The sequence below is a fragment of the Triturus cristatus genome, chromosome 2_2 (assembly GCF_964204655.1).
Source record: "Triturus cristatus chromosome 2_2, aTriCri1.1, whole genome shotgun sequence".
Lineage (NCBI taxonomy): Eukaryota > Metazoa > Chordata > Amphibia > Caudata > Salamandridae > Triturus > Triturus cristatus.
The window spans coordinates 492,467,075-492,483,087 of record NC_140582.1 but is presented as its reverse complement, the minus strand read 5'-3'; the positions used below and the strand labels follow the sequence as shown (position 1 = coordinate 492,483,087).

Below are 16,013 nucleotides of genomic sequence, written 5' to 3'. Positions count from 1 at the left end.
TCCCGCAAGCGTTGCAGCGATGGGGGAACAGTGCATAACCAAGGACTGGTAGATTTTGGAAATCTTATGGTCTAGGAGGTCCCCTTGGCTTCCACTGGACTAAACTCCGGCAGCGAGCGAAGCCAGACCCTCGAGACTGGAAGAGATAGCATGTCTAAATTGTAGGTACTTAAAAAAAAAAAAAATTGGGTCTTCGGCATCTGAAAGTCATTCTGCATTTCTTGAAAGGATTTTAATACCGTACCCCACATGACGTCACCCAAGGTGGAGATAGCAATACTGTCCCAGTCACGGAACCCAGCGAGAGTTGCCAGTTGTGGAAAGCGGCCATTGTGCCATAGTGGGGTCTCACGGGTAAGCCTGTTCCACCAGCCCATCCTCCGTAGTGTGCCTCCAGATTTGAAATACTATCCACGTGGCCGACGGTAGGATGCGGTAGGGTGCGTCTCAATTGGGCAGAGTAAAGAATAGTGTGAAGAGTATGATCGCCCATACAGCGCCGCTCAACAGCGTATGCCAGGTCCGCCCCGTACCCCAAATGGGATGCCCTATAATAGGACCAAATATCCGAGGTGGCCAGCCCCCCACAATACGTGGACTGAAAACAGGTCCGTATTGCCACCCTACCCGCCCCACTATCCCACAGGAACTGACCCAACGCAGAGTTCAACTGACGAAACCACCGCGGAGGAATCGGGTAGGGATGATTCTGTAGTTGATAAAGCAAGCGTGGGAGCAATACCATCTTAAAGATGGCCGACCGGCCATAGATGGAGAGGGACATGCAAGACCACAAGACCAGGTCTTGATTTTTGCGCACACGATACCATACTGGCGCGAGATTGCGCTCCAAGCCATGGTGGGAGAAGCAGACCGATATACCCAGATATATTTCAAACCGCCATGCACTACCTGTACCGACAACGCTCACAAGCCAAGCACGCCCCCGCCGCCCAGGACCCATAGAATGGATTTCTCATATCAATTTTAATGTGAATGTAGTTGGTTCAGGGTTTCAAGCACCACTGGGTGAGGGAAACATTGGGAAAGTGGCTTTGGTTGTTATGGCTCGATTCGGGCTCTCTGATCACCATTAGTGTCTAAGAATAGTTTTCAACACAAGTGAAAGCATGTACATTTAAAGAAAATGGAAGTAAAGCCTGAAGCATTTGGCAACTTTGAGAATGAAAGGTTGGGCTACTCTGAGGACAATCTGTAGTTTCAAGGGTGCAACATTTATACAAAGATTTATGTGGCAGTCAATGGAAAGGGGTTTGTCAGATGGCATGATCTGAAAACTTTGAGTAATGTTATCTCCAGGTACGGATTGTCCTGTTTTAAGGGATATCATGCTGAACCATATGGAAGTTCAGGAACCTAATGTGGTGAAGATTACTGAAAAGTATAGTGCAATATTTGCAGACAAAGTTGGCCAAGTGAATGGATTTACTCATTGGATTAACCTTTAAAAGGATGCGCTTCCTGTGCAGCACAAAGTACGGATGGTACCTCTGGGAGTTCGCTAACAGCTCAGACGACACTTGGATATGTTATGTGCAGATGGTATCATTGAAACAACTGTTAGTTCGGAATGGGTTATGGTGATTGTCATTGCTTTAAAAGAGAATGGAGATTTATGGCTTTGTGTTGACTTGAGGTCATTAAACAAAAATATTGTAGGTGATGGTCCTCCATTGCCAAGAATGCAGGAATTGCTTACGGCGGTCAATGAAGCTAAATGTTTTTCGATTATTGACCTCAAGTCGACATATCATCAGGTGACACTAGAAGACAACTCAAAAGATTTAACAGCTTGTGTTACCCCATTTGGGGTTTATAGCATTTTAAGGCTGTCGTTTGGGTTGGCCTCAGTGGGCACTATTTTTCAGAAATTAATAGAGGCTTTGTTTCAGGACTTGATGGGGGGTGCAAGCTTTCCACGATGACACTTATTTTTGCAAAAACAAGTGAAAAACGTGATGGGTTGTTAACATTGTTTACTTCATACATTAGAAAGCAGAGTATGACTATAAGGAGAGGTAAGTGCAAATCCCAAGTAAAGGAGATTAATTACTTAGGTCATAGGATTAAGAGTGAGGGCATTCTTCTCAAAGCAGACTTGGTTAGTGCTATAAAGAATGCTGTATGACAAGGATTCCTTAAGGTCCTTTTGCAGAATTAGGAGAATACTACGCAAGATCCGTACATGGCTATCCCATTTTTGTGGAACCATTGCGAAAACGTTTGAAGAAAGGGGTACCATTTGCATGAACAAATAAACAATATGATGCCTGTGAAATGGTCAAAACATTAATTGCACAGGCACCTGCTCTTAACACTTTTGATCCACTTGGTAAGTTTTATGTGACTTTTGATGCTAGTTCAACTAGGGAAGGTGCTCAATTCATGGGTAGGTGCTCTAATAGTTTATAACAAGGAAAGGGCGATTTATTTTATTTCCAGACCATTGAGAGGGGTAGAACTGCATTATAGAACAATAGAAAAAGAGGTTTTCGCCTGCATTTGTGCAGAGGGAAAGTTGAAGAATTTTTGTTTGGGGGGGGGTGGGGCGTCATTTATGTTGGTTACATATCGTAAACCTTTGGTTAATATGTTGGATGGTGTGAGATCAGGAAAATGCTATTTAAGATAGGTGAGGCTTATTGCTACACTACATGAATTACATTTTGAAATACAACACATTGCTGGGGTTATAAATACACAGCCGATTGTCAAGATTGCCACAAAAAGTTGATAAAGATGAAACTGTTCTGGATCAGCATGAATGCGAGGTCACTGTGGTGGATTTGCTGGACACATGTACTGGTAGTATATCTGAATCTGAGTGGGTAAAATGGTTTGTTGAAGATGAACAACTGTTGAGGGTCAAACAGTATTTTCAGAAAGGGTGGCCACCTAGCAGGAATTTGGGTTCAGGATTGCAAAGTTATGCACAGGTGTCTAGTGAGTTGAGTTTAAAAAAAATAGCATTTAAGTGAGACATAATTTGTACCACCCTTAGGACTTGGACACAAACTCAGTGATCTGGCTCATCTTGGGTATACAGGTGTGTCTGGCATCACTAAATTTCTTAAACAACATTATTGGTGGCCAGGCAAGGATGCTAATGTTGAAAGGTTCATTGATGCTTGCACAGTTTGTGTGAATTTGGCTAAACATTGGAAACGGTCATATGAAGCAGCTAATTACCAAGATATTCCACAAAGGCCTTGGGAGAAAGTTTCAATTGATTTTTCTGGTCCATATGATCCGTTGGGACAAGAACAATTATTAGTGGCAGTACTAATAGAAACTTTTCCAAATGGATATATAAATACCTTTGTGAGAAATCCCACTTCTGATTAAGTAATTAAATTTATAGAGGGGCGGGGGGGGGGGGTATTTCAGAGGTGTTAATGTCTGATAATGGAGGGCAATTTGTTTAATTTAAAATGCTGCATCTCCTAGGAAAATATGGTATTAGAACGGAAAGGGGGGCCTTTGTACTGTCCCAAGACTAATGGTCAAGTGTAAAGGGCCAACATATTTCTGAAAGAGGGCAACCAGGCTGCACTGGCTACTAATCGACATATTTCTATATTTTTGAAAGATAAGTTATGGCGTTATAATACTACACCACACTCGGCAACTGGGGTTGCTCCCCATCTTTTAGGGAGGGGGAAGAAAAAGTCATACCTAGTGGCATTGAATAGCATGATAATATAAATCAAGTCAAACCCAAAATGATTCAAAAGGGAGACTGGGTATGTATGATTAAACTAGGTTTGAGTAGCAAAGGTACTTCAAAATTCTATGAATCTGTTCAAGTAGATAATGCATCAGAAAGTGCAGTGTTATTACACAAAAACGAATGGTGGAACAAAAGTGCAGTTGTAATTCTTAAACCTAGGCAGGAGAAGATGTTCAGAGAGGGGGATATGGATAATTTACATTTAAATGAGGTCTCTGAGGAAAAAAAAGTGTCTGAAGATAATAATGGTGGTAATGAGTCTTCTGTTACTCACAGATGTTTCACTTTCCTCCTAGGCAGATATTACCACGGAGGCATCTTCTTCTGTAGAGATTGGTGATCGAAATTAAATTCAGATATGTCTCCAGGGTAAAAAAGGTGGTCAAGTTGCTTAAGAAATTGGAGGAACATATTTTGAAATGAAGAAAATTTGTAGAGTCATTACTGATAATATTTCTCGTCTTATTTATTGATTTTTTCCCCCCCAAATATTCTTAATTTTCTTTGTTTTTGGCATTAAGTGTTATTATATTGTTCTCTTTATTATTTATTTTAAAAAAGGGAACATGTTGTATGGTAAGTATGTCACTGAGGTATGTCATTACGTTCGCTATGACGTATTGTAGAATGTGGGGAAGGTAGAAACTGTGTTGAGCTGGTGGTGAGAGGTTTTGCTTCACTTCTCTCCACCTGTGGGCCTTGTATTGACACTTGTAATAAACATTGCCAATCTGCATTATTGTAGTGGCATTTATTCACCCTTACAGTTTTCTACACTCCTACAACCCCCAAAAGGTCTCCAAAAGGGATATGGTGGCTTTATGCTAACTGCATGCAAATATTCCCACTGTGCCATTGGTGATCGCTTCTTTAGATATTTAATAGTGTTTGTAAGCGTCTGCTTGCTTTTCTATTGAAGACGCATCTTATCCAAATACTGCGAATTTTGGTCAACTCAACTCAACACAGGGAGGTCTTCAACTCTTCTAGGTCTTTATTACTGCAACCAACTCACATAAGCCTTGATGAGGCCTCTTGGCACATTTTGCAGTTAGGTGGTCTTAAGTCAAACTTTTGTTTAGCACCCACTACCACTTATCTCAGTTAATTCGTTTACCTAAGGATGAGATAGCAGGTCATAGGTTTGTAAATTTAAATCCATTAGGATGGTCACGTAATCACTGCTCAATACAAATAACATTTTTTCACTACTAATCTAGACTCAAGACAGTAACTCCAGGAGATTAATCTCTCAGAGATACCATCTCAAAGACTATTAAGGATGGTGACCACTTTCAGCCTGGCTTATATGGCAAAATTGCACACTAACTGAAAAGTGGTAGCCTTCACCATAATCATTCGGCTAACTTTTGTTAAAAATACATATGGTGTCCTCTGCATGAATATCCCCTCTTAATCCTACAATTCAAAAATCATAAATTACATTTTTTAAAAGACTAAACTTGTACATCCTCGTTTTTCCTTGAATTTCTGTGAAAAAAGGATATTGTGTAGGTCTGTTCCGCATACAGTTACGGTACGCCAACCTTTATTAGGAAACAAAGTACTGGTTCTCTGTATACATAAACTCCATCTTCTCTTATCTATGCACTGTATTTGATTTTTAAACTTGTAAAGCTCACAAATGCTCAAAGGCCTTTTGGTGCTGCTGCCTGAAGATAACGCTGATAAGTTAATGAGAAAAAAAGCCATGTTTTTAAGGATCTTCTGAAGTAGAGTAGGTTGGGACTCTACCTTAATACCAGGGGAAGGGAGTGCCATAAATTAGCAGTGCTTGTTATAAAGCTTCTCTCCCCCAATAAGCATATTTGAACTTGGGGACAGCCATCAATTTGGTTGTGGAGGAACGAAGCATTCTGGAAGGGGTATACCACAAAGTTTTGTACCTCAGGTATTCAGGGCGAAGAATAAGTAATGCCTTAAAGGCCATGCAAAGTGCTTTGAATTCAATCCATCTCATTACTGGCAGCCAGTGAAGCTTAAACAATGTCTGGGATGCAGACTGATGTTTAGGTATCCCCAGTAGAAGATATGATGCATTCTGCAGTGTCTGTAATTTGCGAAGACATATGCTGTTCATTCAAAATCCATTTTGGATATGGCAAGTGCACTCACTACAATTTTCTGAAGGTCCCCGGAGATAAAGGGACAGATTTTCCCGATCTTCAAAGCGAAGAGACTGGGGAAGTTAGGGCATTAGCCTGATCTCCAAAAGCCAGCTTGTTGTCAAATAAAATTCCTAGATTTCCGACTTTCTTCACTGGGATCAGCAGTAGAGCCAATTCTTGATGCCACCAGTTGGGTCGCCAAAAGAAACAATCATTGCCCAGGAGAAGAACCTCCGTTTTCCCAGAGCTCTATTTGAGACAACTGATTTTCTTCCAATTTGTTTCAAACAGCTATTAAATCAGATTGCAGTGTTGTCTGGGTTGCTAAATCCAGAGACCACAATTTGAGTGTCATTTAGCATAAGAGGACACTGAAAACTTGAAGGATTTAATGAGCCTGGCCAGTGGGGTGATGTATAGATTATAAAGGATAGGACTCAAGGAAGAGCCCTGTGTCCTACCACATGGCAGATGCAAAAAAAAAAAAACCCAGATATAACGTTGCTCATGGAGACTAATTGTTTCCTCTCAGAGGAAAGGATTTCAGGACAGCGAAAGCGGTTCCCCGATACCTAATTTGAAAAGACAGTCAATCAATAACTCATGATTGACTGTATTTAAAGGCCGCAGAGAGATGCAACAAGATAAGGGCGACCCTTCCTCCCTTATCCAGTGTGGCCCTTAATTCTTCTTAAGCTACAATCAATGGCTATTCAGTGCTATGAGCACCTCTGAAACCAAATTGTATTGAGTCCAAAAGATAATTAGCGTCTACGAATTAGGTTAATTCAAGATTTATTGCAGTTTCCAAAATTTTGCCTGAAGAGGCAAATGAGAGATTGGTCTGTGACTGTTAAGATCTGGTGGATTAAGGCTTGGTTTCTTTAAGAGAGGAGGAATAGAAGCTATTTTCCATTCTTGAGGAAAGTGGCCTGCAGTGATTATCTCATTGAAGATTTCAACAAGATATGATCTTATAATCTCCAAGGCAGGATGTATAATCATAGTGGGCACAGATCCAGAGGAGAGCCGGACTTAGTAGACCTGGTTAGGCTTAATACCTACTCAGTACTGAGAGGGCAAATGTATTTAATAGTTCTGGACTGGATGGGAAGCCCTTCTCATGCTGAAAAACTGGGGTTAGATGTTTGTTAGCAGCAAATATATCAAAGACATTCCTCACTTAAGCCTGAAGAAACCCAGCCAGTGTGTTGTAAAAGGCTTGGCTACAGTGGTCTTAACTTTTCTTCTGGTTGGCAAGTTTTTTACTGTGCTACAAAGTTCTTTAGAAGAAGCTTTTGAATTCTGTATTATGTTAGTGAAGTGTAGGGTTTTTGCCAAGGGTGTTCACAAACACATTTGGTACTTTGACAACTTTTATCAGTGGACATTCACCTGGTGAGAGTATAACTTTCATCAAAACATGACTACAGTATATCTGGGTTTAATTTATGCAGTTACCTACAGATTGCTAAAGATTCTAGTTCACAGTCCTCAACAATTAATGTTCCAACAAATACTTTAGTAATTATAAAAACTGGCACCCCACCCTAATGATGGTACTGATCTCCTTTGAAAGAAACCAATATCACCGCATAGCCCACCTTTTCTGTAGCAGAACTATATTGCGAAATGATATTAAAATTGAAAAATCAAGGATTGCACACATGCCTATTTGAGCTAAAAACACAAGATAATCGCAATACTATTTACTAAAGGAGAGCTACACGAGTGCACCACTTAAATAGTTTTTATAAAATTCCTTCAAGCCACAACCAATTCAAGACTGTGTTCGGTTTGCTTTGTACCAATGAGGTTCTCCACACTATTCTCTTTGTTCCTCAGTCATTCACTACGTGTGAAGCAAGTAGTGTGGAATCAAATAACACATAAGCTACTTCACAAGCATTGCACCCAAGTGGTCCTATCTGCCCATGCCTTCTCAAATATTTGCTCAATCCCCTCCAAGTGCTGATCCAGAAGGTGTTATTTGATAAAAAAAAAAAAAAAAAAAAAAAAATTCTTTTATACCCTATCAAATGATCTTGGTAAGGAAGAGCCCAACAGGATCCAACCAAAATGTGTTTTCAAGCCACAGAGATATCTCAAGCCACCTGCCAACAACAAAAAGTATTATGAATGAGTTGGTATGCCTAACCACACCATTGCAACAGTTTCCTAGGTAGGATAGTCTTCTGAAATCTTTAAAAGTGGATGAACACCATGCTTCACTGTCAATGTACACACACAAGATTGTTTTGACCGGTCAAGTGGTTTATTTACATTTCCTGACCCTGACATCCGACAGAAAGCTTTCTGTCAACAATGATAGACCTAGTTTGCATTCAGCGCACATCATAAATGATGTAGATGCCACATTTGAAAATCTGATAAGCAGATTACTAGATCAACTGGGTAATTGTGAAGGATATACGTGAATCCCTTTTAGACCATACAAAGAAATCACTTTCTAAATTATGAAATAAGTAGTAATAATTAATAATTAATTGTTATTAGACAGACTAATCAGGATTTAACTAAACAAATTGTTTCATGGAGGATTCAACTGCACCAATGCTTTATAAATAAACATCTTAGAAGTACAATATATCATAAAAACCAAAAATGTATTACTATCCCACAAGTCATCTTTTCATAACATAAATTTAGATAAATATAGTGAGTTCGTTAGTATACTGAACAGGACTTAAGCAAATTTAAAGCATGAAATCAAAAGAAGAGAAATGATACCATAAATATATAATGTCACACCGACATAGAGCTTAGATTTCCTAATTGAGAACAAGCTAGTTCAATATTAGGGAGCAATGCAGAAATGTACGGTCATATTTACAGCCAATGTCAAGGTAAGCAGCCGGCACGATTTGTTGGAAAGCCCGCTTCTTCAGGGCTGTTTGTAGCAAGACGTTTCTCTTCTTTAGATTATTTTGGAAACACATAGGAGAACGGAGAAACAGCGGCTCTCATCCTCCTAGACCTCTCCGCGGCTTTCGACACTGTCTGCCACCATACCCTAGTGCGGCGCCTCAGCAACGTCGGAATCCAGGAGAAGGCACTGGAATGGATCATCTCGTTCCTCACCGGAAGGACACAGAGAGTCCGCCTCCCCCCCGTTCAGATCAGAAGCCACCGAAGTCATCTGCGGCGTTCCTCAAGGCTCCTCGCTCAGCCCAACCCTCTTCAACGCCTACATGAGCCCCCTCGCAGCCATCGCACGCCAACACAACCTCAACATCATCTCCTACGCCGACGACACCCAGCTGATCCTCTCCCTCACCAACGACCCCGCCACCGCAAACCTACACGAAGGGATGACAGACGTAGCCAAGTGGATGACGAACAGCCGCCTGAAACTGAACTCGGACAAGACGGAAGTCCTCATCCTGGGATCTTCACCCTCCGCCTGGGACGACTCCTGGTGGCCCCCCGCCCTGGGCAGCGCACCCAAACCAACAGACCACGCACGCAACCTGGGCTTCATCCTGGACTCCTCCCTCTCCATGACCAGACAAGTCAACGCCGTCTCCTCGTCATGCTTCAACATCCTGCGCATGATCTTCCGGTGGATCCCCACCGAGACCAGGAAGACGGTCACCCAGGCCCTCGTCACCAGCCGTCTGGACTACAGCAACTCCCTCTACGCCGGAACCACCGCCAAACTCCAGAAGAGACTCCAGCGGATTCAGAACGCCTCAGCACGACTCATCCTGGACATCGCCCGTCGCAGCCACATCTCCGGACACCTGAGAGATCTGCACTGGCTCCCGGTCAACAAGAGAATCACCTTCCATCTCCTCGCCCACGCACACAAAGCCCTACACAACCAAGGCCCAGGATACCTCAACAGCCGCCTCAACTTCTACGCTCCCAAACGCCAGCTTCGATCGACCGGCCACGCCCTCGCCGCCGTCCCCCGCATCCGAAGAGCCACCACAGGAGGAAGGTCCTTCTCCTACCTGGCCGCCAAGACCTGGAACTCCCTCCCGACCCACCTCCGCCTGACCCAAGACCACCTTGCCTTCAGGAAGCAGCTCAAGACCTGGCTGTTCGAGCAGTAGCGGACCCCCCTCCCCTAGCGCCTTGAGACCCTCCGGGTGAGTAGTGCGCTATATAAATGCCTTGATTGATTGATGCCTCTACATTAATAGAATGTCCTGTTTTGTGTTATAAATAGCTAAATCTCAATGTACTTCCATGTGATTAACAGATCTGTGAGAACTGCATCTCTTTGATTGCCTCCCTATCATTATTAGTGGAATATTAAGTTCAATCTAACACTGATCTCTAAAGAACAAAAGAGAGGAGCAACTTCGAGCTACTAACGGCCCTGAAGAAGTGGGGTTTACCACGAAACATGTAGTGGCTGCTTACCGCAAAGTTGCCTGTAAACAGGGCTGACAATGTTGGCATTCGATGCCAATGTTGAACTGGCCTGTTCTCCATTAGTAAATCTAAGCACTACGTCATGTGATCTTCTATACAGATATTATAATTTCTCTTCTCCTTTTGATGTCACGTTTTAAATTTGCTCAAGTACTGTGTGGTATATTAAGTCTCACTTCTATTTATGTAAATGTACTTTATGAAATAGATGACTTGTGGGCGAATACATTTTTGATATGATATTATTATTATTATTAAGGAATCTTGTATAGCGCACAGATACCCCAACGGGGTGTCCCGGCGCTTATGTGAGAGCTGAAGCTGTGTCTGAACTCAATAGATATCAACAGAAGAGAAAAGTTTTCAGAGCTCTCCGGAAGGGGAGTTCCTCCTGGATGGTCCGAATGGAAAGGGTAGCTTGTTCCAGTGGAAGGAAGCACAGACTTGGAATGTTTTTCCCCCAGAACGAGCTTTTTTAACTCTGGGAGTAGAAAGGAGATGTTTGGAGCTCGAGCGGAGAAGTCTGGTATTGCTATATGGACGAAGGCAGGAGGATAAGTATGCGAAACCCTTACCCTTGATCGCACGATGAGCAAGGGTAAGTGCCTTAAATTCCGCCCTTTTATGAACCGGGAGCCAGTGCAGCCTATGTCGATGGGGAGTGATACGTTCACGAAGGGGGAGCCCACAGACCAGACAGACAGCAGCATTCTGGACTGTCTGGAGGCGACGCTGGAGGCCCAGGGAGAGACCAAGGTACAGTCCGTTGGTGTAATCCAGATGGGAAGTGATTACAGCCTGCACGATAGTTTTCCTAGTATGGCTAGGAAGGAAATTGATGAATTTTTTCATCAGCCTCATCTTAGAAAAACAGGCCGCGGATACTGACTAGATTTGTTTTTGAAAAGAGATTGGTATCCCAAATTACCCCGAGATTTTTGACTGAGTCTTTAGGTGAAGGGGGTGTACTTCCAAGTTACGCTGATTTATAATGCATTGGTACAGTTGAATCCTCCCTGAAACCTTTTCTGTTTCGTTACATTTCGACCAGGGGGTATTTCTGGTCTATTTCAGGTAAAAGATAACAGGGCTCTTGTACCTGATCCAAAACTCCAACTCTTTTACTATATAATCATGATTTAGAGGATCATCAAGTCTGTGATTATTACTAAAGCGATATCTTAAAGTGTTCATCATAGAGAGGCCATTTGATTTCAACTGATATTTACATGAGACGTAAAGTCAAGTAGGTATTTGATATATTCTACATATATTCATAATTAATTAGTGGCCCGGCATTATCTCTATATTCATCTCTCCTGATATTAAGTATACTGCCACTGAACATGGACTACAGATATTATATTTTCAGTGTTGGGAGTGAACGGGTGTGTTTTAATGTGAGCAATTCTTCCCTGGAAAACGGCAGCAAGTTATCTGCCAAGCTGTCCAATCAAATAATGCAACAGCCCTTGGATGTGTACAAAGGACCACAGCCCAAGGCATCTCAAGCCTGTCAGATGGAGACAACCTAGCCGATGAGCTTTTGTTGCTGTAGGTAAAAGGAAGCTGCGGGACCCAGTAGCCTGTTCAGCACCGAGATAGGAAGTGGCAGCAGATGTTGTACAATTAGCACAACAGACAAGACGGAGGGGCCATAAAGTTAAAGGGTCTGCTTAATGCAAGCATCTGCACAGATACCTACAGTAGTCGAATGGCTAAAATATACCTTACTGTCTCCTTGCAATGGTCAGTGTAATCACTCGTCAGCTGTTCACGCTACTTCTAGCAAATGGTTAGGTCATTCTAAGATACCACACAACTGGGACTTCAAAACCCTCTGCATCCGAAAGTGCTACCGCATATATTAATGGACTAGACCTGCACCACTGCAGCCATAATCTGGTAGCCGACATTTGCCTCAATATGGCGTTAGAATATATTCTAACAGGTTTGGGAAGCTCATGATCCAAGACCGCTCTGCATTTTCACCCAGGATCGCAGGCCTCCTTGCTCTTTAAAGGCTTTATCATGTCATGGTCATATTCGATGGAAGGTAATGCCCTCGCACGGTCCTTCAAAGCTGGATGATCGAACCTGTTCTTCGTCAATTAGTTCGTGCAACTGCACTAAATAGCAACTTGTAGCATCCCCACCCCAACGGTATGTGCCTATATTCTAGGGTATTCTGATGGCACGGGTGGGGGAGAAACTTACCCTCCCCCCAAAAAAGCAAAAAACAACCACGGTTTTAAATTATAACAATGGCATAACGCATGAAATAACACAACTATGTCAACAGGTATAAAGCAGACCGGTTAAAGCGAACCTCTACACAGAGCGTGTCCAATCAACTTAGGTCAAAGACTGGGGTAAGTGTACAGTACGGTGCAAATTTGGCGCAATCCAAAAGTGAATCAATAAAACGAAAGAAACGCACCTCTACAATACAATAAGAAGGTGAGCCGGAAGACCAACACCAAACCACCATGTTAGAAAGAAACAACACCCTTGTAAAATCCACAGCCCTCCACAATAAAACACAAAACTGTCAGGGGAAAAGTCACAACACTGCAACTTTTCTACCCAAGATGAGTACATGCCTCAAAATGTTGTTTTCACTACAAAAGATTTTGTAAGTGACACTCGCTGAAACATGTTTTTAATTACAAACCACAACAGACGGATTCATCTGCAAACACAGAGCAAACATTTTATCAGGTAGTCCGTAACTAATGGGGAAAGTGTTGCATTTACAGCGAATTCGGCAAATAAAATACTGAAAGACGCTTTAGCCTCCTGGGGGCTCGCTGGAAATCTCAGGACTGTCCACCCCCACCGCTGCACAATCTCATCTGCTCGAGTTACAGATTCCCACCCTGCAGCAGCGAGCTAGCCCATGCCTAAACTTCTGCTTGCGTTTCCTTGAGAGCAACCAGTGTGAGAAAGAGGCAACGCTGGCGGAGCGGGCGCCTTCCGTGTGCTGTGATGGCAGCACCGGGCCTGCCTGTCCTGCCCCTTCCTGCAGCACGCACTCTGCCTATCACCTCCAGTGGGAAGTTCAGGCCTACGCTCCTCCTCGGCAGCCCAGTGACAGGAAAGTTGGTCAACGCCAGAAGAAAACAAATTGAAAGTGAAGGAATGGTTCTGAATATAAACAATAGGTAGTTTTGTAGCTTAGCGAGGAAGTTCGTGCTTAAAGTACTGGCAGCGGGGCAGGTAGGGAAATGAGCTGATCCTGAGGCAGCGTCCAACGCCACCCCTGCGCCGATCCCTGTCTGACAAGAAGGTGCTGAGCCCCTCAGACGGGTGCACGCTCCAGGGGGGGCCGTCACTGGGAGAACAAGGCATTCCTCAGGTGGCTCTGGCAGAGGGACTCTACTCCCTGCCTCGGGGTAAGCACTTCTCCAGCGTAGCCCCAGCGACCCCTTAGCGCTCATACTTACATAGCGCTTCAACTTTTTCTCGGGCGGAGACTTGCGCAGCCAGCCGCAGCAGACCACCTCTCCGCCGCCGCTTCCACTGGAGGAGCTCATGGCGGAGGAGCCGACTGACGCGCGTCCCGCCGCCGCTCTCGGGCCCAGCAGGGATGGCAGCCCGGCAGTGTGCGTGTCCCTCCTGCAGCCGCAGTCACATCCCGGACCGGCCGCTCCTCCGCTCAGAGCCCGGGCTCTCCACACTCTCCTTACAGGCGGGATCCCGGAGCCCCTCGCCTTCTGGACCTGGGCTCACAAACTTTCCTCCGCTCCCTCCAGCTTGGGTGAGGGTCAGCGCGCCCCGCACGCCTCTCCCTTTCCAGCCGGGCCAGAGCAGCCGCCGTGCGAAGGAGCTCAAGAAAACAGGCAGCGGCACTGGCCCTCCACTCCCTCCTTCTTCACTTTCTAACACTCCCTTTTAATTCCAGCCCAGCAGAGGCCTCTCCCCGCCCCTTTCCCAGGCTCTCTTGTCTGCCCGCTTGCCTGGGAAGCTTCCCTGGCCCATCCCTCCTCCCTGTATACCAATGAGCGTCCGAGAGCAGCAGGTCCAGTCACCGACCGCGACCCCACCGGCAAAGTCGTGACTGAACTGTGGAGGGGTTTCTCTCCTCCGGTACCCAAACCTGGAGCCGTGCTCCGTGAGTGAGTGTGTTACACCTCCACGCTCACTCTGTGTGAGCAACTCACTGAAGTTGGAGTTAATAATGTTTTTTTCTTTGTTAAAATTGTGTTTATTGCTTATTACATTTCTTTCTTTGGTAGACATTTATACCGTGACCTTTGTGATATCTCCATCTGACATCTGGAGCCTTGCAAGGTGCACTTTAACAGGCTCACTTAATCCCGTTCAGGCTTGATCGCCTTCTACACTTTGATGAAGTCTCAGGAATCAGTTAAAAATATTCCTGAATATCAGTAAACCTACAAAGGGCATTGTGGAGCACAGAAGAGGGAGAATTTGCTGCAGAAAGAAGGAGGAAGATTATTTTATTGAATTGCTATGCACTGGAATTAGCTATAACGTAGAAAGGGAAGGTAAACAAATCACAATTTTTGCTTAAATTAAAACGCACTGCTGTGTTTTAGAAGCCATTGTTAATAATGGTCGCACAAGCATCCCAAAACGCATAACATTTACAGCAAGTATGGGATGTATGTTTGCAGTAGATTTAAACCGTGGTGTGAACAGTAGTAATAGGAGCAACATGCACACACGTTTTGTGTTTCCGTTAACACCTGTTTTTTCACTATTTTGTGCAGACTGCTCCCTCCAGCTAAAATATGTGATACTAATGGGCTCGAGTCGGGGTACCATGCGGGTGGACGGCATCCCCCCACTTATTTTACCGAGAGCTCGATCACTGGAGCAAATGGAGCCACACATTCACTCTTTGGCCTCTCTGGGGCGAGATCGGAGTTCATTCAGAACGCTGCTTACGCGCTGGCTTCTCTGATGCAATCGTATCTAAGGGGTGAGCGAGGGGAGGCAATGAGTCTGATGGTGCAAGCCACCTTTCGTGACGTCACTTCCTGTCTTGACGTCAGCGTCCCCCCACTTCTTTTTTAGGTCTCGCTAGCATAGGCTGCGGACATGCGCTGTCTCGCTAGCGAGATTTAACGTTTTGGGGATTTTTCAGTAAAGGGTCAAGACTGATTTGCATATAGCCAGGTCTAAACTGGGGTGGCATGGTGAGCAAAAGAATGATGGATTTAACCCAGATCTCTTGACTGAGGAGAATGTTTTGATTTATTCTGCATTCCGTCCATCAATTGTGTGTCTTTTGCTTTCTCGCCCTAAGTGCGCCATGTATGCTCAGACGTGAGTCCTGGGCTCACTGTGCCACTGGAATCAAGGTATCCTGGCTGAAGAGGGGTGAAACCCCAAAACCGGTCCTAGGATGCTTGTTTCCGGTCCAGGGAGGACCTGGCTTGGCAGTTCGGGCTAGACTGTTCCCATGAGGCACAGGGTCAAGACTGATTTGCATATAGCCACGTCTAAACTGGGGTGGCATGGTGAGCAAAATAATGATGGATTTAACCCAGATCTCTTGACTGGGGGTGAAGGTTTTGATTCGTTCTGCATTCCGTCCATCAATTGTGTGTCTTTTGCAATGGAAAAGAGGGGCGGGGCTTAATGCCCCTTACAGAAAATCCCTCAAAACGTTAAATCTCGCCGGCGAGACTGCGCATGCGCGCAGCCTACGCCAGGCGAGACCTAAAAAGTGGGTGTCACTAGACAGAGTTTGGATATGG

The 16,013-nt window shown here is 44.3% G+C and overlaps 1 protein-coding gene across 2 annotated transcripts in view; it reads right to left on the bottom strand.

The window, feature by feature from the left end:
• GAB1 (GRB2 associated binding protein 1) overlaps positions 1–14,180 on the bottom strand; it is a 323,032-nt gene extending 308,852 nt beyond the window's left edge. The window contains exon 1 of one of the 2 annotated variants that reach the window (XM_085641605.1): positions 13,731–14,180. In XM_085641605.1, coding sequence (XP_085497731.1) covers positions 13,731–13,820 — 90 coding nt within the window. In that variant the 5' untranslated portion in view covers positions 13,821–14,180. The remainder of the gene's footprint in view (positions 1–13,730) is intronic. The other variant, XM_085641604.1, reaches the window with a different exon arrangement.
• Between the last annotated feature and the right edge of the window lie 1,833 nt (positions 14,181–16,013).